At 47.3% G+C, this 26,110-nt stretch overlaps 1 protein-coding gene across 2 annotated transcripts; it reads right to left on the bottom strand.

The window, feature by feature from the left end:
- Nucleotides 1-643: 643 nt before the first annotated feature.
- Nucleotides 644-26,110, bottom strand: Atp6v0e1 (ATPase H+ transporting V0 subunit e1). Of its 2 annotated transcripts, XM_048334377.1 has the most exons (4): nucleotides 25,934-26,107; nucleotides 19,590-19,637; nucleotides 7,106-7,222; nucleotides 1,024-1,063 (listed from the first exon to the last, which is right to left on the bottom strand). In XM_048334377.1, the coding sequence occupies exons 1-3, from the start codon at nucleotides 26,035-26,037 to the stop codon at nucleotides 7,129-7,131; spliced, it is 246 nt and encodes an 81-aa protein (XP_048190334.1). In that variant the 5' UTR covers nucleotides 26,038-26,107; the 3' UTR covers nucleotides 1,024-1,063; nucleotides 7,106-7,128. The 2 variants fall into 2 exon arrangements, with proteins under 2 accessions (XP_048190332.1, XP_048190334.1); XM_048334375.1 differs by lacking the exon at nucleotides 7,106-7,222 and having other exon boundaries at nucleotides 644-1,063; nucleotides 25,934-26,110.

Below are 26,110 nucleotides of genomic sequence, written 5' to 3'. Positions count from 1 at the left end.
GAGCTAGTGAAAATAAAATCTCCTTCAGTTACTCTTAAAACAAACTGTGTGCGTGAGGTCCTGAGTTCGATTCCCAGCACCATGAAAACAAACGAAAAAACAAACAACAGAAAAACAACCACAACGAATTGGGCTTCCCTCCACTCATGAGTTTCTGAGGTGCCCACTAGAGGAACAGCGTAGGTATTTTCCTTGACCCAGGCCTTTTAATCTTGATATTTCTTTTACCCTGTCTCTGTGGCTGGAAGTTAGCCTAAACCTGCTCAGCGATCTTTAATATTAGCGAGACCAGAGCCTCACTTACTGCCCATGTGGGCCTCCATCTTCTGGATGCCAGGAATGCTCACCTCTCAGCCTGCAAGCAGCTGGAGCCTCGCAACCCCAGCGGCCCTAGGCCCCGCCCACGCGGCTCCACACAGCGAATCAGCGCTGGCCCTGCGGAGGCCCCGCCCCGAGTTCCTCAGTGGATGAAAGGTTAGAGTGAATAGGAAATACACTTACTTACCCAGCTCCCGGGCAGCACCGCATGTATCGATCCAACCTAAGCTGAGATAACATCAAAAAAAAAAAAAAAAAAAGGCAAGATCTAGAGATAGAAGCCCTTAGGAAAAGGAGCTTTATAAACACTGCAGCCAGATTTCCATAGGAAACAAGAAAAGTGATTTATTCCAAAAGACGGCAGAGGAAATTCATCCTGAAAAAATAGAGCTTGGTGTAAGACATCTGGAAGGCTGTGTGCTCTGTGCCCGGGGCTTGCAGGGGGTGTGGGGGGACCCCCTCCTTGTCCCATCCAGAGGCCCAGAGGCCAGGCTTCAAGGTGGCTGCTCTTTCTGGAGAGCAGGAGAGCTGCACAGGCTAGGTAGAGGCGGTTGAGAAGGCACATCGCTCAGCAGAGAGCAGGTAAGGCGGAGGAGAACACTGCTGTAGAACAAGATCTTCAAGTGTGGTGGGAACTTTTAAGGCAACTGGTATCCAAAACAGGCAGGTCAACGAAAGACAAGATGGCATGTTGGGCTTGGAGGTGATTTTTTTTTTTTCATCTAGAAGGAATTCTCTTTGTGACCTGCAAGAAATAAAACTGTTCTGGTAACTGGTCCTCAAACCATCCCCAGGAATGCACCAAGTTAGCAGCAAGAAAGTGAATCAGAAGCTGGGCGTGGTGGTACAAGCCTGTCATCCCAGCTTCTTGAGGGAGGTGGAGGCAGAAGGATTACTGTTGAAGGCCAGCTTGAGACTCTATCTCAAAAACAATTCTAGCTGAGCACCAGTGGCTCATGCCTGTCATCATAGCTACCCTGGAGGCTGAGAATCGACATTCGAAGCCAGCTGTGGCAGTTAAGTCCGTGAGACTCTTGCTTGAATTGACAGAGGGATACCCTGTCTTACATGGAAAAAGTTAACCAGGGCCATACTTGTGAGCAGGAGGGAGGGGCTCAGTAAATACTCAAACAACAGTAAATTTCTATGCACAAGATAATCCCTCATTTAGTAAATATTTCTTACTATCTAGAAATGCTTTGAAACTGAAGCTAAAACAGAACCTAGGCAGTACTCTTACCACTTGAGCCATGTATCCAGTCCTAAAACTATTTTTTTCTTTTGTGCCGGTCCTGGGGCTTGAACTCTGAACTTAGTGAGCTTTGTCACTCAAGGCCAGCACTCAACCACTTGAGCCACAGCTCCATTTCTGGCTTTTTGGTGGCTCATTGGAGATGAAAGTCTCATGGGCATTCCTAACTAGGCTCTTAAAATTATTACTAACCATGAAATTTCTGCATTTTTTTTATACTTTTCCCAACTTTATCAGGAGTTGTTTGCCCTCTTATTTGAGTTGTGATTTGACCTTCATTCTCTCCTAATAAACTGAGCAGACATCTAATATATCTGTATAGGCCTTTTGAGCTGTCTAACTTATATTTGGACATCCAGTCATATGTTGTGTCGACAAATGCTAACGTGTGCCTGTATGAGTTCCTGCCTGGGAATGGGTGCTTTTGGCTCTGCAGGAGAAAAATCTACCCACCAGCTTGTAAATCTACCAGCTTGTAAAAACTTAGGCAAGAGCTTTAAACATCCAAATAAAGAATGACATGTGGGCTGCGAATGTGGCTTAGTGGTAGAGTGCTTGCCTAGCATGCATGGAGCCCTGGGTTCGATTCCTCAGTACCACATAGATTAGAAAAGCCAGAAGTGGCACTGTGGCTCAAGTGATAGAGTGCTAGCCTTGGGCAAAAGAAGCTCAGGGACAGTGCCCAGGCCCTGAGTTCAAGCCCCAGAACTGGCCAGAAAATATTTTAAAAAGCATCGGAGTAGGGCTGGGAATATGGCCTAGTGGTAAAGTGCTCCTCTTGTAAACATGAAGCCCTGGGTTCGATTCCTCAGCACCCCGTATATAGAAAAAGCCAGAAGTGGCGCTGTGGCTCAAGTGGTAGAGTGCTAGCCTTGAGCAAAAAGAAGCCAGGGACAGTGCTCAGGCCCTGAGTTCAAGCCCCAGGACTGGCAAAAAAAAAAAAAAGCATGGGATTAATATTCAGGCCCTCAAAGGCAGGCTTCCCAGGACACAGCAGGGCTACCAGAGTACACAGGCCAAGGTGACTCTGGAGCAGGAAGCGGGAAGCACAGATGTGGGGCTGGAATGTATTCTTAGGGGTTTAAGCATGTGCCCATCTCTCCCCAGCATGCAATGCAGCATGGGGTTGCAACACGTGGTTCTAGCACATACACCCTGACCTGAACTCTGAGCTCTCCTTCCCTTTTGGGTCACACTTCTGAGGAGGGCAGCCTGCTCCTCAGGATTCCAGGCCCCACCCCCCCCCACCCATCTGGCAGAAAATATAGGTAACAAACCACATGATTACTTTTCTAGAAGCTTATAGCTACACCAGCACCTGCAGAAAGCTGGCAAATATGTAAACTAGGTTTTGACTGCACACGAAACTGTTCACAGTGGTTGCATCAAGTCCTTTATGTGCAGATTATGTTGGGCTGGGTTTGTAGCTGAGTGGCAGGGCATTTGCCCTGCATGTGCAAGACTATGGGCTCTACTACCTACACAGCCATAAACAAATTTGTTAGGTGGTCTACATAAATAAAGATGTGTGCTACTTAAGAAATTAAAAAGGCAAAGAAATCAAATGGCTTCTTTCAAAGAGACTTAACACTCAAGGCTTATTAAGCTGACTGGTAAGAAAACAAGCTGGTGGTGATATAATTTGCCCAAGTCAGAAAGTGAAGAAATGTGGCTTAGTGCTTGCCTAGCATGCATGAAGCCCTGGGTTCAATTCCTCAGTACCACATAGATAAAAAAAAGCCAGAAGTGGCACTGTGGCTCAAGTGATAGAGTGCTAGCCTTGAGCAAAAAGAAGTCAGGGACAGTGCTCAGGTCCTAAGTTCAAGTCCCAGGACAGGCAGCAACAACAGCAGCAGCAACAACAACAACAACAACAAAGAGTGGGGGTGGGAGGGTGGGGAGATGTTAATCAAGCTGGGATATGTGGGAGATGCTTGTTAGCTTCACAGGGGAAAGCTGGACACTGGTGGCTGGCTCACTGCTGAAGGCTGAGATCTGAGGACTGAGGTTCAAAGCCGCCTAAGCAGGAAAGTCTGTGAGATTCTTGTTTCCAGTTAACTAGCAAAAAGCCAGAAGTGTAGTTGTGGCTCAAGTAGTAGCGCACCAGCCTTGAACAAAATAAAAAGCTAATGGACTTTGTGTGTGTGTGTGTGTATGCGCGCGCGCACGCATGCGCACCTGTGCAAGGGCATACCAGTCCCGGGACTTAAACTCAGGACCTGGGCACTATTCATTAGCAATAAAAACCTATTTTACATGTTTGCCAGCTTTCTGAGGGTGGTGGCACAACTTTAAAGTAGTAGAAAGAAGGAAATTGTGTCATTCATTACCTACACTCGTGGCCAGAAAAGCCAAGAGGTGGGGGAGGGGCAGGGGGATAGTCTGGGATCCTAAGGAGAGCTCAAGGTGAGGGAGGGGGCAGGAGTGATAGCCTGGGATCCTGAGGAGAGCTCAAGGCCCAGGGAAGGGGGCAGGGGAGATAGCCTGGGATCCTGAGGCGAGCTCAAGGTGCAGGGAAGGGGGAAGGGGGGATGGTCTGGGATCCTGAGGAGATCCCTCCTAGGAATGAAAGAAGTCATTCTGAAACAAAGTGGCCAGGAGAGGAAGGAAGGGGATTTTCCAGGGGCCACAAACAGGGAGAACCTACAGGAAACAACCAGAGCAATCCCTGGTCACAGCAGTGAACACAGCGGGGCAGGGCAAAGTCAGGACAGGCTGAGGACAGCTGACTGGGTCAGGAACTTGGACACAGCTGGGTGCTAGTGACTCAGGCCTGCAATCCAAGATACCCCGGATGCTGATATCTAAGGATCAAGATTCGAAGCCAGCCGGCACAGGAAAGTCTGTGAAACTCTTATCTCCAATGAACCAAGCAAAAAGTTGAAAGTAGAAGTGTAGCTTAAGTGATAGAGCTCCAGCCTTAAGTAAAAAAAGCTCAGGGCAAGCACCCAGGTCCTGAATTCAAGACACAAGACTGGCACAAAACAAAAACAAGGGCTGGGAATATGGCCTAGTGGCAAGAGTGCTTGCCTCGTATACATGAGGCCCTGGGTTCGATTCCCCAGCACCACATATACAGAAAATGGCCAGAAGTGGTGCTGTGGCTAAAGTGGCAGAGTGCTAGCCTTGAGCAAAAAGAAGCCAGGGACAGTGCTCAGGCCCTGAGTCCAAGCTCCAGGACTGGCCAAAAACAAACAAACAAACAAACAAAAAGACCAGGAGAGGAGCCACACTTGTGGTTCTCAGTCAGAAATGGGGGTGCTGCCGGAGGAAGTGAAGCAATGCTATGGTGATGACTGCCCCTATCTGAGATGTGGCCCCCTGTGGAGATTGAGTCTGAAGCTATAGCTGCACCATTAAAAACTTCCCCAGGTTTGGTTACATTTCAATGTCTTGGGAGATTAGAGCCGAGAGTCTTCTATACCTCACCATCAGAAATTTCTAGAAAGCTGGGTGCCAGCTGGGAATATGGCCTAGTGGTAGAGTGCTTGCCTTGTATACATGAAGCCCTGGGTTTGATTCCTCAGCACCACATATATAGAAAAAGTGGCGCTGTGGCTCAAGTGGTAGAGTGCTAGCCTTGAGCAAAAAGAAGCCAGGGACAGTGCTCAGGCCCTGAGTTCAAGCCCCAGGAGCAGGGGCTAGGATTACACGTATGAGCCACCAGCAACTGGCAGGATCATGAATTTTGAGGCCAACTTTATATAGTGAGACCCTGTCTTGAACAAAATATATAAATAAAGGCTAGAGGTAGAGCAAAAATGGGGGGGGTGCCTTGCCAACATGTGCAAGGATTCAATCCCCCAGTACCAACAACAAGGTAGACAAAAAAAGAAAGCAAACAGTAAGCTTACTGGAAACACAAGAGTAACGTAGGCACCCACATCTGGCCCTACAAATGAAAAGCATAACATCTGTATTCTGTGTTTCAAGGTTACTAAGCAACTACAGTATACGTGGTGAGGAAAAACTTGTCTTTATAGAAACATTTCAGCAAATCAAATTTGGAAAGAACTCTACAATTAGGAAATCACCATTTTCCGGCTTCGACTGAAATGATTCATTCAGATGATGAGCACCAGTGGGTGAAAGGTTGACAGAGAGCTTTACAACTCAAAGAATCAGAACCCGTGATCATCTTAATATCACTAATTATAGCAGAGGAAGATACGGCGCGTCTCTACCCAAGAACCACTCTCAACCAACGAGCAAATCCAGACTCTGGAGTATTTGGGCACTAGATTCCATTTGTGAAACACGAGACAGAAGAGCAAATTAAATGACCACATCCTTTGCCCCAGCCAATGAACAAACTTCTTCATTCTACCAGTGCCCAACCACACTGGTCCTCAAAAACCTGTGCTGAACTCAGGACAAGCTTATTAGGGTCCAGTCGGTCAAGAACTCTAACCACTGGGAATGCTTAACCCTAACTGCCCCCAGAATGCCTCGAGCCCTGAGCCAATCAGATTTGTACCTATGTCCTAATCTTGCTTGCTTGAACACCTGATTGTTGTAACTTTGTTTTTTGCCTTTATAAGCCCTGTGTAATCGCAGCTCCAGGCTTCCTCTTAACCTCCGCTGTGTCGGTGGGTAGGACGAGGCCCGAGTTGCAGCTCGCTTGAATAAAGCCTTGCCTTGCTTTTGCATTTCGGAAAACAAACAAACAAACAAAAAAAACCTGTGCTGGTTTCTGGTACTGGTCCTGGGGCTTGAACTCAGGGCCTGGGCACTGCCCCTGAATGTTTTTGCTCAAGGCTAGCACTCTACCACTTGAACCACAGCTCTACTTCTGGCTTTTGGGTGCTTAACTGGAGATAAGAGTCTCACGGACTTTCCTGCCTTGGCTGGCTTTGAGCTTTGGTCCTTAGATCTCAGCCTCCTGGGTAGCTAGGATGACAGGTATGAGCCACAGGTAACTGGCAAAAGCTGAAATTTTAAGATCACCTTTCCAAAGGCATTTGTCGCCTCCACCTAAGCTATTCTGAAGCATTAACATGTCAGCCAAGTTGGATGCCAGTAGCCCACACCTATAATCCTTGCTACTAAGATGGCTGAGATCTAAGGATCATGGTTCAAAGCCAATCTGGACAGGAAAATCTATGGGACTCATCTCCATTTAGCCACCAGAAAACCAAAAGTGGCACTGTGGTTCAAAGTGGTAGCACAGTAGCCTTGAACAAAAAAGCTCAGGGAAAGCACCCAGGCCCTGAGTTCAAGCCCCGTGACCAGCACAAAATAAATAAAGACTCTCAGACTTACGAGGCTAGGGTAAGGGTGAGTCTAATGGTACAACACTTTCCTAACAAGCACAAAGCCCAGTTCCATCCTCCCAGCCGGTAAAGCAGTAACAGAATCTTATTGGGTAATTCCTAGGATTTAGGTAAGCACAGTGGCCACAGTTGTAAATGCACAGCTGCTGTTGAAAGCACCCCTGCTGTCTGCTGTCTGCTCTGACATTCCCATACAGTGGCCAAAAGATGCTGAGACAAAGCCAAGGCCCACCCACAGGACTGAGGGGAAAGGTAGAGTCACCTCATTGGCTGGGCGCTTCTTCCTCACGGCCAATGATGCTTCAGATACCAGATGGTTTCATTTTTCAACTGTGGTCCAAAAAGAGGGTTCAGCTGGGCCAGAATTGCAATCAGCCAACTAAAAACATTGATGAGAGAAAGAAAAAAAAAAATCAAAACTTGATGAGATCATGTGGGAGCTTGACAACTTGCATTTAAGACAGAAGAAGCAATATTGTTAAGACTTAAATCTGAGGCAGGCACCAGTGGCTCACACTTATAATCCTAGCTACTCAAGAGGCTGAGATCTGAGGATCTCGGTTCAAAACCAGCCGAGGCAGGAAAGTCCCAGAGAGACTGTAATCTTTAATTAGCTACTCAAAAACCAGAAGTAGCAGTGACACTGTGGCTTGAACTGATAGAGCACTAGCCTTGAGCAAAAAGAGCTCAGTGATAGCTCCCAGGTCTGTGTTCAAGCCCCATGACCCAGGGCAAAGAGAAAAAAAAAAAAAGATCTGAATCTCTTCTGTTCTGAGCAAAGCCTCAAAATGTATTGTAGATGTAGGGGCATCTGTGGTAGCAATCCCCTCTATCCCCGCCCAGACATTCTGCCTTGTTGTTGTTATTTTGCCAGTCCTGGGGCTTGGACTCAGGGCCTGAGCACTATCCCTGGCTTCATCGCCCCCCCCCCCCCCCACCAGCTTCTTTTTGCTCAAGGCTAGCACTCTACCGCTTGAGCCACAGTACCACTTCTGGCCATTTTCTGTATATGTGGTGCTGGTGAATTGAACCCAGGGCTTCATGTATACGAGGCTAGCACTCTTGCCACTAGGCCGTATTCCCAGTCCTCTGCCTTTGAGACCTCCAAAAACAGCATGGCTTCCCCCGGTGGTTGTCTTGTCCCTTATCCCCTGATTACCTTTATCAAGTACCAAAGATTCCTGATTCCACCCAATCACAGGTGTCAGTGTCACAAACTCCAGGGTTAGGGAAATCAGGTTTATTTTTTCCAATCTCCAAATATTGAGACCTGTAAGTGATATGATCCACCCATTTTTTCTTTTCTTTTTCTTTATGTGTATGTGTGTGTGTGCGCATGCTTGCCAATAGTAGAGCTTGAACTCAGAGCCTTGCGTTCTCCCTGGATATTTTTGTTCAAAGCTGGCATTGTACTACTTGAACCATACCTCTAGTTCTGGCTTTTTGCTGGTCTGTCAGATTTGTTGCCAGGGCTGGCTTTGGACCATGCGTGATTCTCAGACCTCAGTCTCCTGGATAGCTAGGAGTATAGATTAGAGGTACTGGGGGGGAGGGTGTGTGTTTGTGGGTTCTGGGGCTTGAACTCGGGGTCTGGGCACTGTCTTTGAGCTTCATTCACTCAAGGAGGCTGGAAGTCTACACACAGATCCATTTCTAGCTGTTGATAGTTAACTAGAGAAGTCTCTTGGATTTTCCTGCCCAGGCTGGCTTAAAACCTCGATCCTCAGATCTCAGCCATCTGAGAAGCTAGGATTTCAGGTGTGCACCACCAGCGCCAGGCAGCAATCTCCTCTGAAATGCCTTAAGTGGGTACCAGCCCAGACTAAGGCCATTATTGGGCACTCTTCTTTCCATTTGCCGTCAAGTTTGGATCCTTCAGATCCAAGGATCTGAAGCTCGGTTCTGCACACCAAGGAAGAGAACCAGCCTCCAAGCATCGAAGCTGGTGCCCACAGAGGCAAAGCAGGGCACAAAAGGAGCTTTTGTGACAGGAAACATGATCCCTGAGGAAATCAGGCCAAAACCGATACCTCACCTCGAGCTGATTCACTTTGTAAACAAAGCTAGTTCCGACGAGATGGGAGCTTGCAGTGAGCAGTACCGTGGTCCATCTGATTACACGACACAGAAAAGCAGCAGGCAGGGCAACCATCCTGAAAAACTCTGGGGCTGCAGTGCGCCACTGATGGTGCAAGCTCAGAGTTGTGGAAAATTCCACCCACACCCAGGATTTCCCCAATCCCAGCAGGCAGTACAAGCTGCTTGCAGACACTCACCCATATTTACTAAGACACAGATATAACCGGCCAGAGCTGAGACATGCCAGATAGAAAATTCATTCCCACCTACACCAGTTCCATCTCCCTTCGATATAGAGAGATTGCGGCGTATGGAATAAGAACACCCTTCGAGGGCCTGGAGGCGTGGCTCAAGTGGTAGAGCGCCAGCCAGTGAGCAAAAGCATCAGGTCAGGTACAAGTCAACAACAACAACAAAACCCAGAAAACCACCCTCCTAGCGCTAGGGGGTAGAGTGGGGCGGGGCTGTGTGGGAGTGCAAAGCCAAGCATCAGGGGAGTTTCTGATACCTGGATGTTGGACTTCCCAGGTACCTGGTTCCTTGCATTCTTGCCCTACTGTTAGGGAAACTGAGGCAGCGTCCAATTCATTTGCCTAGGGGGACAATACTGATTAGGTTAGATAATAACAGGTCTCAGAGCAGAATCCAGTTCAGATTAAAGTTCTCACTATAAAAAAAAAATGGACCTTTTGCCGGGGAGCGGTAGCTCATGCCTATAATCTTAGCTACTCAGAAGGCTGAGATCTAAGGATTTCAGTTCGAAGCCAGCCCAAGCAGAAAAGTCCATGAGACTCTTCTCTCCAGTTAACTACTCAAAAAAGCCAGAAGTGGTGCTGTCGCTCAAATGCTAGAGCACCTTGAGCAAAAGAAGCTGAGACAGCACCCAGGCCCAGAGTTCAAGCCCCAGGACCAGCAAAAATAAAGGGGGGGGGGGGAACTCCAGCAACTGAGGTCTAAAGATCCCAGTTCAAAGCCAGCCCAGGCAGATAAGTCCAAGAGTTCTGATCTCCAACTAATAACAAAAAAGCTAGAAGAGGAGCTATGGTCAAGTAGTAGAGTAGTGGAAAAGGCTAAGGGACAGTGACTTCAAGCCCTGATATTGGCATGCATGTGGCACATGAGATATTTTAACTGAGAATACTTTGGAAGGTGTGACTTACAAAACAATAATTTATCTGCTAGCAGGGTGATGGGGGCATGCCTGTCATCCTAGCTACTCAGGAGGCTGAGACCTGAGGATCACAATTCAAAGCCAGCCTGGGCAGGAAAGTCTGTGAGACTCTCATCTCCAATGAGCCACTGCAAAACCAGAGGTGGAGCTGTGGCTCAAGTGGTAAAGAGCTAGCCTCAAGCAAAAATGCTCAAGGCCCAAGCCCTGAGTTCAAGATCCAGGACTGGCACACAAACAAAGAAAAGACCATTTAGTTTGCTCTCAGAGAAGTACATGGAAACTTTCTGAACTTAATTTTACACATTTTCCCCCTTGAAATGGGGTCTCACTCTGTTACCTAAGTTGGTCTATAACACCTGAGCTCAAGCAACCCTTCTGTTTCAGTCTGATGAGTAAAATCTCTCTCTCTCTCTCTCTCTCTCTCTCTCTGTTAAGTGGTTAACTAAAGAGTCTCACAGACATTCCTGCCCAGGATGACTTTGAACTGTGATCCTCAGATCTCAGACTACTGAATTGCTAGGATCATAGGCATGAGCCACCAGTGGCTGGCTAAACACTATTTTTTGATGTTTTCAAATCAAGGTGGAGGAAAACAAAAACCAAAACCCAAACCCAGCAGAGCACACAGTTCAAGAATATTCTTTGGGAAATAATCCAGACCAGTTCATTTGAAATTTCAGAGGAATTTTCCCCTCTGCCCAGCAGAGCTCTCCACCCGCCCTTCTCACTACCTCCTGACTTGAAAATTTCCCTTTAAAGCTGATAAACACAGAGAACACTGAAAGGAGAGGAGGAAAAAAAATCGTCCACTGTGAATTGATGGAAGTGGGTGGAGGAAGGGATCATATTGCAATGAATCTATTAGCTCACATGGCCACGAACAGGAACTCAGTGTACCCTCGTGTTTGCCCCAGCAGGTCCACGTGTCTTCACAGCCTAGGGCCAGCTACAGCCAGCTACACAGGCCCCTGTGTTGCCACCGCAAGCAGGGCTGGAGTCAAGTAGCGGTCACAGCCATGTTCCCAGTTTCATTTTATTTTTCCTGAGCCAACATCCTGGGGCTTGAACTCAAGGCTCTGTGCTCTGGCTTAGCTTTTTTACTCAAGGCTGGTGTTCTACCATTTGGGCCATGCCTGAACTTCTTTTTTTTTGGGAGGGGGGGTGGATAGTGACTTGGAATGAAGAGGTTCAGACTTTTTCTTCTCAGGCTTGGCTTTGAACCATGATCCTTAGGTCTCATCCTCCTGAGGCGCTAGGATGACAGGTGTGAGCCATCAGAGCCCAGCTGGTGAATTTTAATGATGAGGGAAGGAAGTTCTAGTGAGCTTCATATGTGACTCAGTGGGAAAGCTGGAAGGGGGAGCCCTGGACCTCCCCAAGTGCCCCTCTTTAATGCCTCATTTATTCCCAGATCGCTTACCAGGACAGGGGTGCCCATTGGGCTCTGACGATGCTAAGAGGAAGTGGGTAAAGGGACAACACCCAAGAGATGATGAACTCTTAACAGGCAAAGATGGTAGAAGTGTGCTTCAGTTGGGAATGTGGCTTAGCGGTAGAGTGCTTGCCTAGCATGCATGAAGCCCTGGGTTCGATTCCTCAGTACCACATACACACAAAAAAAGGCTGGGCGTGGTGCTGTGGCTCAAGTGTAGAGGGCTAGCCTACAGCAAAAGAAGCTCAGGGACAGTGCTGAAGCCCTGAGTTCAACCCCCAGGATTGGCACCAAAAAAAAAAAAAAAAAATTTCTCCAAGCATAAAACCAAGGGCTTTCTCTCTACAGACAGACTCTACCTCAACCAGGTATTGGTGGTTCACATCTGTTATCCTAGCTACTCAGGAGGCTGAGATCTAAGGATCAGAATTTGAAGGGCAGGAAAATCTGTAAGATTCTTATGTCCAAGGAACCAACAAAAAAGCTGGAAGTGGAGCTGTGGTGTAATGGTGGAGTTCCAGCTTTGAGTGAAAAGGCAAAAGGACAGTTCCCAGGCCCTGAGTTCAAGCATACATGGACACGCACACACAGTCCACTCTTAAATCCTGCTGCTCTTGTGGTTCCACATTGAGATGTGAGAAGTGCAAAAGCATACATGGATCAAACAGTCTCCATTTCCTTACTAGGATATGAGCATGGCTCTTCTGGCCTCCTGTCCCTCTAGCCAGAGCCAAGACAGCAGGAGCAGACATGACTTGCCCTGGCTCCCCCAGAATGAGCCAGGCAACTCTGATCCCATTCAATCTCACCCATACTTTCAAGGGAAGTGACAGTATCAGAAAAGAAGAGATACAGAGCGAGGAGCTGGGGCTCAGGCTTGTCATCCTAGTTACTCAGGAGAATGAGATCTGAGGATCTCAGTTTGAGGCCAGCCTGGGCAAACAAATCGGAGAGACTCTTATCTCCAATTAACAGCACAAAGCTGGAAGCAGAGGGTGTGGCTCAAGGAGCAGAGCACCAGGCTTGAGTAGAAAAAAAAAAAAAATCAAGCAAGAGAACAAAGCCTCACCCTTGAGCCCCAGTACTAGCACAGAAGAATAAATAAAACAAAAGAATTTGTTATTAGAGTTGAGTTGCATTTTTTTCTAGCTATATCAATGATTACTGGCATGGCCCGAGTTAAGTGGCATCACTTACGAGCCAGTTTTCTCCTGCAAAGTGGCAATGCTAATCCTTGTGTGGAGGCATTAGGAATTAAGAGTTAACCCAGACTCTGTGCAGAGCTGACAAGTCAACAAGAAGCATCTACAAAACACCAATGTATCCTGGTCTTTATCTGTGAGATGACGGAAGACATATTCAAACCGGAGAACGCAGCCCTACAAGCTGCTTCGTTAAGGAGTTTCTCTTGCAGCTCTGAATCTTACTTAGGTCTCCATCTCCTTCTCCCACCCTTTTCCTCCCATGGCAAACAGATTTCTCAAAGGCTCCTCCTAGGTCCCCAGCTCCTGCGGAAAGCCCTAGGACAGTGATGACCAAATAGCCATCCAGTAGGCTCAAAGAAAGGGAGACAACCCTGAGTGGGCCTGGCCTAATTAAGCATGCTCTTAAAGCAACAGGACTCTTCTGCCTGCCAAACACATGCAAGTGTGTGCAGTGTTTACCAATTTCCTTCCAGTCAGTTTCACAGATGTCCTTTGATATGTGTTAGCAATAAATAACTGAATTCCCTCCCTTCCTCAATTTCTTCCTCCTTCCCTCCCTCCTTCCTTCCTTCCTTCCTCCTCTCTTTCCCTTCCTTTCTTCATTCCTCACTTTTTCCTTTTCCCTCCCCTCCTTCCCTTCCCCTCCCTCTCTGTGCCAGTAATGAGGCTTGAAGAACTCAAGGCCTGCACGCTGTCTCTTCCCTTTTTTCACTGAAGGCTAGCACTCTGCCACTTGAACCACACCTCCACTTCTGCCTTTTTGCTGGTTAACTGGAGATCAGAATCTTATAGATATCTTGCTGTGTGGGCTGGCTTGGAACTGAGATCCTCAGATCTCAGACTCCTGAGCAGCTATGACAACTGGGATTACAGGCGTGACCTGTAGCACCCAGCCCATGTCTTCAATGGAACATACTGTCCTGCTTTGCCAGTGGCAGGAGTGGGAGGCCAGAACGGGTGTGGGAACACTGTGTTCATCTGGGGGCCATGGCCTGATACCAGATAACTTTCCTGCAGCTCTGACAGGGCACTGGAGCAGGCCTTGCTCACACTGGCACAGAGACTCCCTCGAGCCCACGCCCTCAGCTCTGAGCTGCAGGGAGAGGCCTACAGCTGGGCTGTAAGTTTCAGACCAGCTTGGGCCTGGTCAAGCCAGCAAACTTCTCTGCCATCTGATAGGATCTGGTGGGTTAACCATGCCTTCTTCCCCAGTGTGATCTGAATCCCTTCAAGTCTGTTCTTCCTTGGCTACTACTGTGCCTTAAACCTAGGGTACCAAAAGCCAGATGCTGGTGCTCACACCTGTAATCTCAGCAACTCAGGAGGCTGAGATTTGAGGATGACAACTTGAAGCCATCTGAGGCAGGAAGTCTGTGAGACTCATCTCCAATGAACCAGCAAAAAAGACTGGAAGTGGCTCTGTAGCTCAAGTGGTAGAGCACCAAGCCTTGAGTAAAAGCAGCTCAGGGAAAGTGCCCAGGCCGTGAGTTCAAGCACAGAAACAACCTAGGGTAGCAAAATAAGTTTCTGTGTGTGTGTGTGTGTGTGTGTGTGTGTGTGTGTGTGTGTGTGTGTGCGAGCGTGCGTGTGTCTGACAGAGAGAGAGATATTCAGGGCCATATGGAGGGTCAGAGGAACATAAACACAAGGAGACACTCTTGTTACCTTTGAAGATGGAGGAGCAGATGGCCGGGAATTTGCATAGCCTTTAGGCTCTTTATTGGCCAACCATCAACCAGCAAAGGAAACAAGGATCTCAATCTAGAGTGTCAAGGAGCTAAATTCTGCTACAGCCACAAGAGTTTGAAGCTCCAGCTGAGAAGACACACAAACCTGCCTTCTGATGAGATGCCAACTTCCTGTGCACACACAGGATGTGCCCAGCTGCGCCTCCTTCTAGACAGGAAGTCGCTTTCTTTGCTCTCTCCTGACTTCAAGATGCCAGATCTACATGAGGTGTTCTAGCTCCAATTCTGTTAGCAATCCCTTCCCCACCAGCCACAGGCTCAGTCCACAACTCCTCTGAACTGACTAATTATAAAGGGAAAGACTGGCCAGGCATGGTGGAAAGTAACAGAAACTGATGGAAAGTAACAGAAGGGGTAATATTGTCTAAAAAAGAACAGACTCATGGCTGGAAATGTGGCTTAGTGGTAGAATGATTGCCTAGCATGCATGAGGCCCTGGGTTCAATTCCTCAGTACCATATGCACAAAAAAATAAAGAAAAGAACTCATTACCTGACCTATGAAACGGTAACCCCTCTGTACAACACCTGCTCTTTCTTGTTAGTTGTGGGCTGGAACTCAGGCCTGGACCCTATCCCTGCGCTCTTTTTACTCAAGGTCAGTCCTCTACCACTTTGAGCCATAGTGCCACTTCCAGTTTTTGAGTGATTAATTGGAGATAAGAGTCTCACTGGGACTTTTCTGCCCAGGCTGGCTTCAAACCACAATCCTCAGATCTCAGCTTCCTGAGTAGCTAGGATTACAAGTAAGAGCTACCAGTGCCCAGCTTATACAACACCTTTATAATAACAATGGAAAATAAAATGAAATAACTTAGGATCTTGAGTTCTAGCTCAGTGGTGGAATGTGTGCTTGGCATGCATAAGGTCCTGAGTTCAAAACAAGGAAAGAGAAAGGGAGAAGACCCTTATACAATAAAACTTAAGAGACGGAGCTAGGAAGATGGCTTAATGGTAGAGTGCTTACCTACTAGCATGCAGGAAGTCCTAGGTTCAATTCCTCAGTACCACATAAATAGGCAAAGGCAGAAGTGGCACTGTAGCTCAAGTGGTAGAGTGTTAGCCTCAAGCAAGAGAAGCTCAGGGACAGTGTCTAGGCCCCGAGTTCAAGCCCAAGGACTGGCAAAACAAACAAACAAAAAACCTTAAGAGACACAGCTACCGACTATAATGTATAGTGCATACGTGGTTCTTACTCAAGCAAACTATACAGTAAATGAGACAGAAACTGAAGTGGCAGCACACTTGTTGATATAAAGGATTACTCTGGGGTCACAATACTGGTATTATGGGTATATAGTTAAAAAATACTGCTTTTCTTTGAGACACACTGATATATGTACAGGTGAACTAGATCTGCTTCAAAACACCTTGAGATAACCAGACAAACTTAAGAATAACTAAGATATGATTGACAGGGAATTGGCCATTTTTTTTTTCCTTTTCCTCTGTGGCTTTGAGACAGGGTCTCACTCTTTAGTCCAGCCTGGAGCTCACTTAGGTAGCCCAGGTTGACCTAGATTTTTTTTTTTTTTGCCAGTCCTGGGCCTTGGACTCAGGGCCTGAGCACTGTCCCTGGCTTCTTTTTTGCTCAAGGCTAGCACTCTGCCACTTGAGTCACAGCGACACTTCTGGCCATTTTCTGTATATGTGGTGCTGGGGAATCGAACCCAGGGCTTCAAGTATACGAGGCAAGCACTCTTGCCACTAGGCCATATCCCCAGCCCTTGACCTAGAATTTGTGACCCTCCTACTTTAGGCTTCCAGGGGCTGAGATTGCAGGTGTGAACTTGGATGCCCAAGTCAACACATTTTTGAACGCGGGTAGAATGCGCAAATTATCCAAAGAATACAGTAAGTTGAAAAGCAAGTAGCTGGGCAAAGGAGTGCATCAATGAAGCCCGCTAGCTGGTGACTTGGTTGGAACCAAAGCTGAGCACCCTGGCCACTGGGAGGGGACTGTGTCCTGCACCCAAACTAGCGCTAGATCCAAAATGGGTGAGTGAGGCAGGCTCACTGTGGATCTTCAAAGTTCTGCAAAAAATACATACTGAAAGGATGGATGCTAGTGAGGGCCCAGCAAAATACAGAGCCACGTGCAGTGACACATACCTGCAATCCCAGCCACACAGGAGGGTGAAGGAAGATCCTAAGTCCAAAGGCCAGTTGGGCACTGATGACTCCTGACTCTAATCCTAGCTACTCAGGGAAGCTACGATCTGGAGGACTAAGGTTCGAGGCCAGCCTGGACAGAAAAATTTGCTGGACTCCATCTCTGAAATAATCAGCAAAAATGAAAGGCTAGGGGTGTGGCTCAAGTGGTAGAGTCTGAGCCCAGCAAGGACAAGGCTCTAAGGTCAAACATCAGTAACTAGGGGGGAAAAAAGTTCAAGCCCCTCGCTCTCAAAAACAAGTCCAAGTCAAGAGGAGGGACTCCATCTCACAAAACACCCTACAAGACAGACCAGCCACCACGCACCTGTGGCTCACACCTGTCATCCTAGCTACTTAGGAGGCTGACATCTGAGGATCACAGAGGATTTCGTGGTTTGAAGCCAGCCTGGGCAGAAGAGTCCCTGTGAGACACTTATCTCCAATGAACCACTCAAAAACTGGAACTGGGGCTGGGGATATAGCCTAGTGGCAAGAGTGCCTGCCTCGGATACACGAGGCCCTGGGTTCGATTCCCCAGCACCACATGTGCGGAAAATGGCCAGAAGCGGCGCTGTGGCTCAAGTGGCAGAGTGCTAGCCTTGAGCGGGAGGAAGCCAGGGACAGTGCTCAGGCCCGGAGTCCAAGGCCCAGGACTGGCCAAAAAAAAAAAAAAACAAAAAAAAAAAACAAAAAAAAAAACTGGAACTGGCGCTGTGACTCAAGTGGTAAAGTGCTGGCCTTGAGCACAAAGTGGCTCAGGGACAGCTAAGTATTATTCAGCATGGAGAAACCTGGGTCTCCTGACTCTCAGTCAGTAATTCCTTTCTGTATCACTCTGCTGACTAAGATGTAAGATGCCAAATTAGTCACATGATAAAAATATACACATTTTCCAAGAAGAAACAATATTTTCACGATGCAACACTGAATTTCTAATTTCCTCTGAAGGTTCAAGCTTCGGAATCCTGGATAAATTGTGAGGTAGTTGAACAGCAACACTTAGCCTGAGAGATCTGGGCATAGTGGCATGCCTGGAATCCCAGCTAAAGTAGGAAGGCTACAAGTGTGAGGCCAGCTGGAGACGCATCATACCGAGTTCTATGCTAGCCTGGGCTACAAAGCCAGATTCTGTTTCAAAAAACCAACCAGCAACCAACACACAACTTTTCTCTGCTGAACTATTAACAAGAAACTGGTTGACACTGGCGGAGAACCTGATTTGCTCAGAGCTCAAACAGGTTCTGCCTGCCCTAGTCTCTGGAGTCAAACCTTAAACTAGAAGGAACTGGTAAGGAAAAAAAAAAAAAAACTATCACAAACAGAAGGCAATTTAAAAGCCCACACAGGCACTTCAAAACAGGGCTTTGTTCAGGGGAGCCAACTTGCTCTGGGTGTGGCTTACTTCAAAAAGCATATTTGTGCATAACAGTGAAGTTTTCTTTTAAATTTCCAATTTATTTGAATGCAGAAGCCCAATCCTTTAGGGGAATAAAGGAGAAAAATTGAAGGCATAAATCGCATCTGTCTTTTCCAAGGAGAAATTCTTGTTAAATAAGATAGATGTTCATCTTTTAAACAAAGAAGAAAAAAGTGATTTCTTAAAACTAACACTGGGGCTGGGAATATGGCCTAGTGGCAAGAGTGCTTGCCTCATATACATGAAGCCCTGGGTTCGATTCCCCAGCACCACATATATAAAAAAGGCCAGAAGTGGTGCTGTGGCTCAAGTGGTAGAATGCTAGCCTTGAGCAGAAGAAGCCAAGGACAGTGCCCAGGCCCTGAGTCCAAGCCCCAGGACTGGCCTTGATCATCTCCCTGTGCCTAGTCTCCAGAAGCATTCAATGAAGAGCTGGTGCCAGTGGCTCATGCCTGTAATCCCAACTACTCAGAAGGCTGAGATCTGAGAATCACAGTTTGAAGCTAGCCCAGGCACAAAAGTATGGGAGACCCTTATCTCCAATGAACCAGCAAAAAAGTCACAAGTGGAGGTGTGGCTCAAATGGCAGAGCACCAACTTTGATCTAAAAAAGCCACGAGAAAGCATGTAACCCTGAATTCATGCCCCAGTACCAATATACCCACTCACACACACACACACACACACACGCACACACGCACCCCCCCCCCACACACACACAGTAAAATAAAAAAGAAAGGTTCTATGAGTTAGCTACAACTTGACATGAAATGAGAAGGCTGAAATGTTTCACAATAATAAAATAAAAGTAGGGCAATTAGAATTTCCAAGTAATTATAATCATTATGGATGTGCCAATCAAGCCGTACTAGTATTTCAAAAGAACAGCGAGGGCTGGGAAGGTGGCTTAGTGGTAGAGTGCTTGCCTAGCATGCATGAAGCTCTGGGTTCAATTCCTTAGTACCACATACACGGAAGTGGTGCTGTAGCACTGTGGTTCAAGTGGTAGAGTGCTAGCCTTGAGCAAAAGAAGCTCAGGGGGGCTGGGAATATGGCCTAGTGATAAAGTGCTCGCCTCGTATACATGAAGCCCTGGGTTCGATTCCTCAGCACCACATATATAGAAAAAGCAGGAAGTGGTGCTGTGGCTTAAGTGGTAGAGTGCTAGCCTTGAGCAAAAAGAAGCCAGGGACAGTCCTCAGACCCTTAGTTCAAGCTCCAACACTGGCAAAAACCAAACCCAAACAAGAAGCTCAGGGACAGTACTCAAATCCTGAGTTCAAGCTCCAGGACTGACATAAAAAACCCTAAAAGAACAGAGCACCTGCACAGTAATGCATATTACCATGAATTACAATGATAATTATATGGCATGTAGCATGCCGAGCACTACAAAATATATTTTCAATGTGAAGACACTATTTCTAGGTATTCCCAAAGGACTAAGCACCAATGAAACAAATGTTTAAATCACACACCTTATCAGGGAGAATTGCTTACGATTTTGGCAAGTGACCACTTAGAAGAAATAATATACTTACAAGAGATAGCAGCAAACTGAACAGGTCACCAACATCGTGATGATAACTCTAAAAAAGAAAAAAAAAAGCCAATGTGGTTAGATATGGTTAAGTCTCCTTCCCATGTCAACTACCACATCAGGAAAATGGCCATGAGTCTGCTCAAAACCCAGCAGACCCACTGGATGCTAAGAGCTCACACCTGTCCTTCTAGCTGCCTAGGAGGCTGAGATCTGAGGATTGTGGTTCAAAGCCAGCCTGGGCAGGAAATCCATGAGACTCTTCAATTAACCACCAATAGCCTGGAGTAGAAGTGTGGCACAAGTGGTAGAGGGCCGCCTTGAGAAAAAGCTTAGGGACAGTGCTCAGACCCTGTGTTCAAGCCCTAGGATTGCCTAGGATAGTGCACGTGTATATGTGTGCACACACACAAATAAATAATACAAAAACAAAAGGATGTGTACTAATGACACAGATTACATGTCCAATCCAAGCTCTTCTACAACTAAAGTCTAAAGACAGTAGTATTAGGTAGACTTTTTTGTAATGAATTAACACTATACTTTTTTGTCTTTTCCTTTTTGGTACGGGGGATTGAAACCAGGACATTGCGCTTGCTAGGCAAGCACTTTGCCACTGAGCTACATCCCAGCCCTTAACACCGTAACTTCTACAAATCCATGGTCTGGGGGGGGGGGGGGGACCCTCCTCACCCACAAAGCTAAGCTTAGATCTGGATGTTTGATCAGCTGAGTTTTGATGGAGAACACATAGCCAGGTACTAGTGGCTCACACCTATAATCCTAGCTACTAATTAAGGAGGCTGGGATCTGAGAATTGAGGGTCAAAGCTATCCTGGGCAAAAAAAGTCTGTGGAGACTCTTATCACCAGTGAATCAGTAAAAAAGCAGAAGTGAAGTTGTGACTCAAGGGGTACAGTGCCAGCTTTGTGGAAAAAGTTAAGGGACAATGAACAGGCCCTGAGTTCAAGCCCTTAGTAGAAGTTTGGGCACAAGAGGAAGAGAGAAGGAGAAAGAGACAGACTAACACAGACACAGATCACACACACACACACACACACACACACACACGGTCTCATTATCTCCTCTTCTGTCTCTCTTTCTAAAAGCTTTTCATCAAAATCTCTTCCTGTCTGGGAGGAACACAAAGGTACCAGCATATGCCTCCGTGCCTCGGGTTTTATAAAATACTACTTATCAAAATGAATTGCAGGAAATGGAAAAATCCATCAATCTTTTCCTCCCCAGCCCAGAGCAGGTGGCTGGGAGGCAGAGTGTGTCCTGAGCATGAGTGTCTGGATCGAATGCCCACTGCCTAGAAAAGGGACAGGAAGAAGGGGGGAGGCATCGGCTGTGCTGTTTCACAGGCACCATCCACTGGAGCTTGTGGTCTGCTCATTCTCACTGACAGGGTGGCTTCCTCCTCCTCCTCCTCCTCTCTCCTAAGTAGATTTCTTCCTTTCCCTCTCCATGATTAGTAACAAAGTTCACCAATCTGGTTTGGCTCAAGCTTCCTCCTATCCTTTTCATTCTATCCACAAGCAGTTGTAATTCATCTTTCTCCAAGATGTCTTCCTTTGATCTCTTCCAAGTTGCAGCCTTCCCACTGCCTGCCCCTTGTCACTCGTGTGTGTGTGTGTGTGCGTGTGCGTGTGTGCGTGTGTGTGTGTCCAGAGAGGGGGCCAAACCTATTTTCCAGACGTGGGAAGTCTCGTGGACTTTCCTATCCTAGCTGGTCCCATCTTGATCCTCAGATTTCAGCCCCCTGAGTAGTTAGGATTATAGATATGAGCCATTGGCCCATCAGCTTGTGTGTACTTTTTTTATTTTTGGTCAGTCCTGGGGCTTCAACTCAGGGCCTGGGCACTGTCCCTGAGCTTCTTTTGCTCAAGGCTAGCGCTCTAGCAATTGAGCTACAGTGTCACTTCTGGCTTTTTCTGTGTATGTGGTGCTGAGGAATGGAACCCAGGGCTTCATGCATGTTAGGCAAAAATCTCTATCACTAAGCCACCTGCCCAGCCCTTGTGTGTGCATTTTCTGTGGTTAATCTCAATGGACACATTCATTCACTGATTACTTTGCCAAGGAGTGCCCAGGATGCCCCAGGCTGTAGAAAAGTAACAGCTAACAAAATGCATAAGCATTTCCTACCCTGCCCTGCCCTGGCAGAGGGTGAGGGAAGAGGATGATACAACAAACAAGACAAACAAGAAACAAACAACAATCATGGATCATTATTAGGATGCAGGGAGTGTTGAATTGGAGGCAAGGTCAATGGGGTGCCATCAGCCTGTGTCAGTGAAAGGGCTTTCGCTCTGACAACATGAAGGCTATCTGGAGGGATCTGAGGAAGGACTGACAGAAAATCCAACCACATCCTTCAGCTGAACTGACACAGGCTAGGGGTACAAGGACAAAAGTGAAAAGCACACAAACCGGCTGAAATGATTTGCAAATAATGTGAGAGGAGAGGCCAGGAGGACAGAGTTGTCAGAATCCTCAAGCTGTGTAATGTAGACACTAAACTTGCAGTATGTATTTAAGAGAGTTCGAGCTAATAAAGAAAGCTTGACATTTGCATAGTAAAAAGTGAAAACTTAGCCAGGTACCAGAGGCTCACGCTTGTCATCCTGGATCTCAGGAAGCTGAGATCTGAGGATCAAGATTCAAAGCCAGGGCTGGGGATATGGCCTAGTGGCAAGAGTGCCTGCCTCGGATACACGAGGCCCTAGGTTCGATTCCCCAGCACCACATATACAGAAAAACGGCCAGAAGCGGCGCTGTGGCTCAAGTGGCAGAGTGCTAGCCTTGAGTGGGAAGAAGCCAGGGACAGTGCTCAGGCCCTGAGTCCAAGGCCCAGGACTGGCAAAAAAAAAAAAAAAGATTCAAAGCCAGCCTGGGCAGCTAAGTCTGTAAGACATATCTTTATCTCTAACAAACCACCAAAAAGCTGGTAATAGAGCTGTGGCTCAAGTGGTAGAGTGCCAGCTTTGAGGAAAAAAAAAAATCAAGGACAGTGCCCAGACTCTGAGTTCAAGTTCCCCTGCCAGCACACACACAGAAATGAAGACCTACAGAATCGAGTCCAGCTCCTCACTTGTGATCAAAGCCAGCTACCCATCTGAGTGTGGGGCAGCTCATGCCTGTAATCCCAGCACTGGAGAGGAAGAGGCAGAAGGACCGTGAGTTTGAGGATAGCCTCAACTACATAGTAAGACCTTGTCTGAAAAAAAAATGAAATGAAAGAAAATAAAAAGCCAGCCCTCCTCTCCTCCTCCTGTCACCCTTCATTCCCTCCTTGGAATTGAGCCTCAATTCCAAGCTTCTGCTCCTGTGCCCTACCCTAGAATCTTCTCTACAGAGAGCCAAAACAGCTGTGCCCCCCCCAACAATGCAAATCTATACACAAGCTCCCCAGGCCAGGCACTGGTGGCTCTCACCTGTCATCCTAGCTACCCAAGAGGCTGAGATCTGAAGATCACAATTCAAAGCCAGCCTGGGCAGGAAAGTCTGTGAGATTCAGATCTTTAATGAACCTCCAAAAATAACAAGCTGGAAGTGGAGCTATGGCTCCAGTGGTAGAACACCAGCCCTTGAGCAGGTAAGCTCCAGGACCTGAGTTTAAGCCCCAAGACCAGCACACGCACACACGTGCACATGTGCATGCACATACAACCAGCAACTCCAAATCCTGCTTCTTAGAAGCTGCAGCCAGAAGGAAGGATTCAGAGGTGACCAATCAAAAACGAGTAAATTTTATTTTCAAATGGCTCAGCACACTTTCATACATCTATACACAGCCAACCACCTGTATTCACAGACACAAGTGTGAACAGTAATGGTGGCATAGGTGACCCTCCTTGGGGGCTCTTTCTGCTTCTGTAAATGTCTGGAAGCCCTGAACTCTTACCCTGCACCCTCCTCTTATCTAGCAAGGAAGCTACTGGAAAAAAAGAAGGAACCAAGCAACAACAAAAATGGAAGCTTTTAGCTTTTAGAGAATCTGTGGATTTCTAAAGAGAAAAGAGGGAAAGCATGAAGAACAGGAATAAGCAGGAAACTGGGGGCAGTCACAATCCCACCCTTGACCAGCTGTAGGAAAGGGCAAGGGACGGCTTTAGGCTACTGAGAGATTCAGAAGAGAGGCTCTCCCTCTTCTCTGGTTCAGCAGCTACAGAGAATCTCATTTCCCATGTTTCCCATTGCTTGGTGCAGGGGTCACTCAGGGAAGAGGCTGTAACATGAAAATCTCTTTGCCCTTCTCCTTTATTATGCTGTTCCTTTACTTTATCTTTTTAATAAAGATATACTTAATCCTGAATGTTAGAAATACTTTCTTATATACTGGTGGCTCATGCCTGTTATCCTAGCTACACAGGAGGCTGAGATCTGAGGATCGTGGTTCAAAGCTAGCCCAGGCAGGAAAGTCTGTGAGACTCTTATCTCCAATGAACCACCTAAAATCCAGAAGTGGTGTTGTGGCTCAAAGTGGTAGAGGGCTAGCCTTGAGTAAAAAAACTCAAGAGACAACCTGCAAGTCCTACAACAAAGAAAAAAAATGCTTTTTTGTACCAAGAATTCACCATAGTCTGGGCTAGAGATGTGGATCAGTGGTAAATTAGAGACAGAAGTCTCTGAAATTAACTTTCAGTATTGACAATAATAATAATAATAACAATACACTATATTCGGTGATGTAGTTCAGTTTCTTCATGTATTTAAAAAAAACAACTTGCAGGCCAGTCACCAGTGGCTCATCCCTATAATCTTAACTACTTATAAGAGGCAAAAAACTGGAAGTAGAGCTGTGGCTGAAGTAACAGAGTACCAGCCATGAGCCAAAAATCGTTAAGGATAGTGCCAAGGCTCTGAGTTCAAGCCTTATTCCCAGGACACACACAATGACATAGTCTTTCCTGATGGAAAAGTGAATTTGTACTCATTCAGAATTACCATTTCCATTTTAGAAGGAGGGAAGGGGGCTGTGGAAAACTTAACTCCATTGTCCAAGGTCACAGAGATTGCCCATGAAGGAAAAGTGTTTTTCAAAATACAATCTTGTCACTTTTCTTTCTAAGACAGTTTCAAGACCTGCTGGGTCTTGAAATACAAGGCCTGCAATGGAGGCAGTGAGTGAGACCCAGAAAACCTGTCCAGTAGGTCAAATACTGTCCAACAACAGGGGTTTCATTACCCTGGCAAACAGATGTGGTATCAGAGCCCACGATAGAAGGGCTTAAGTCTTTAGGGAAGAGAAGCCAGTGTGGCCAGGAGATTAATGAATGCTTTTCTCTAAGGATGAAGCCAGAAAACCAGACAGTGATGTCATGAAAGGATTAAAGATACAAGCACAACAAAAGAAGAGCTCTGTTGTCTTAAAACTCCTGGAGGAGAAACAAGTCCAATTCGACTTGGTTAATGCAAATTGCATGACCATAAGTGGAAGATATGAACCTACAGGATTCTGTGATGGTGAGACCTTGTTGCTTATAAAGGACAGATTTTTCTTTTTTTCTTTTTTAAGTAGGTGTTAGTAGGAAATCATACTCTTAGTAGTCTTAGCAGGAGTTAGTTTTCCTTATTAATAGGAAAGCCATTAAGAAGAGCAAGTCTACTTTAGAGAACAGGTTCATGCCATAAAATGGAAGTAATAAACTTTCCCTAGAAACCATTCTGCTTAATAGATATTTGTGATCTTCACTGGGAGACAAAATGACTAAAGAAAAAAAAAAAAAAGACAAAAGAGGAACTGGGGGGGGGGGCGGCGAGGAGCCTGCGGGGACAAGGTTCTATTTCAAGGTGCAATTAAGGGGGGGAGGGGGGAAGTTGACTTCCAAAACAGACAATGCCCTTTTTTGTTTTTAAACACAGAAGTCTGCAAGACAAGCAGTGTTTCCTGGCCAGTCGCCCGCAAGGCCTGGTGAGCGGCTCCGCACCCCAGTCCCCCGGGGCGCGGGGCGCCCGGCGCCCAGCGGCAGGTGTGACGCAGGGCGGCGCCCGCGGCTGTGGGGGAGGCCTCCGCGCCGGGTTCGTCGGCCTTTTCTCACATTTTTTTTCATGGTTTTTCCTTCAAGTGGGTGCTGACCCGGCTTGAGGTGGGAGCCGCGGGGTGGGGGAGCCCCGGCGACCCCGCCCCACCTCCACCCCCACCCGAGGCCGGGAGGAGAAACGCACACAAGGCGCCCAGAGTTGGGGTCCTCGTGCCGCCGGGGCCGGTGGGCCGAGAGCGGCGGCGGCGGGGTGATGGGACTCCGCGGAGACCCCCCGGAGGGGAGGGGTCGGCCCCACCCGCCCGCCCCGGCCCGCGGCCTCGCAGGGCGCTCCCCGCACACTCCGAGCACTTACCCCCGGTTGGGACCCTTGGGGATAAACCAAGGCACCAGGAGGCCCACGAAGCCCCAGAACACGCTCATCACGATGAGAGGCACCGTGAGACCGTGGTACGCCATGGTGGTGCAGGCCGGCCCCGGCCCGCCGCCTTCCTCGGGTCCCACCCGGAAGTGTCAATAGCGCGTCACGTGA

Source organism: Perognathus longimembris, chromosome 25 (assembly GCF_023159225.1).
Source record: "Perognathus longimembris pacificus isolate PPM17 chromosome 25, ASM2315922v1, whole genome shotgun sequence".
Taxonomy (NCBI): domain Eukaryota; kingdom Metazoa; phylum Chordata; class Mammalia; order Rodentia; family Heteromyidae; genus Perognathus; species Perognathus longimembris.
This window is presented reverse-complemented; position numbering and strand designations above follow the sequence as displayed.

Coding starts and splice junctions, on each gene's coding strand:
- Atp6v0e1 (XM_048334375.1), bottom strand. CDS start 26,037: ATGGCGTACCACGGTCTCACGGTGCCTCTCATCGTGATGAGCGTGTTC. Junction 19,638..25,933: donor CCCAAGGGTCCCAACCGGGG/GTAAGTGCTCGG, acceptor TTTCTTTTTTAG/AGTTATCATCACGATGTTGG. Junction 1,064..19,589: donor TCAGTTTGCTGCTATCTCTT/GTAAGTATATTA, acceptor TATTTCTTGCAG/GTCACAAAGAGAATTCCTTC.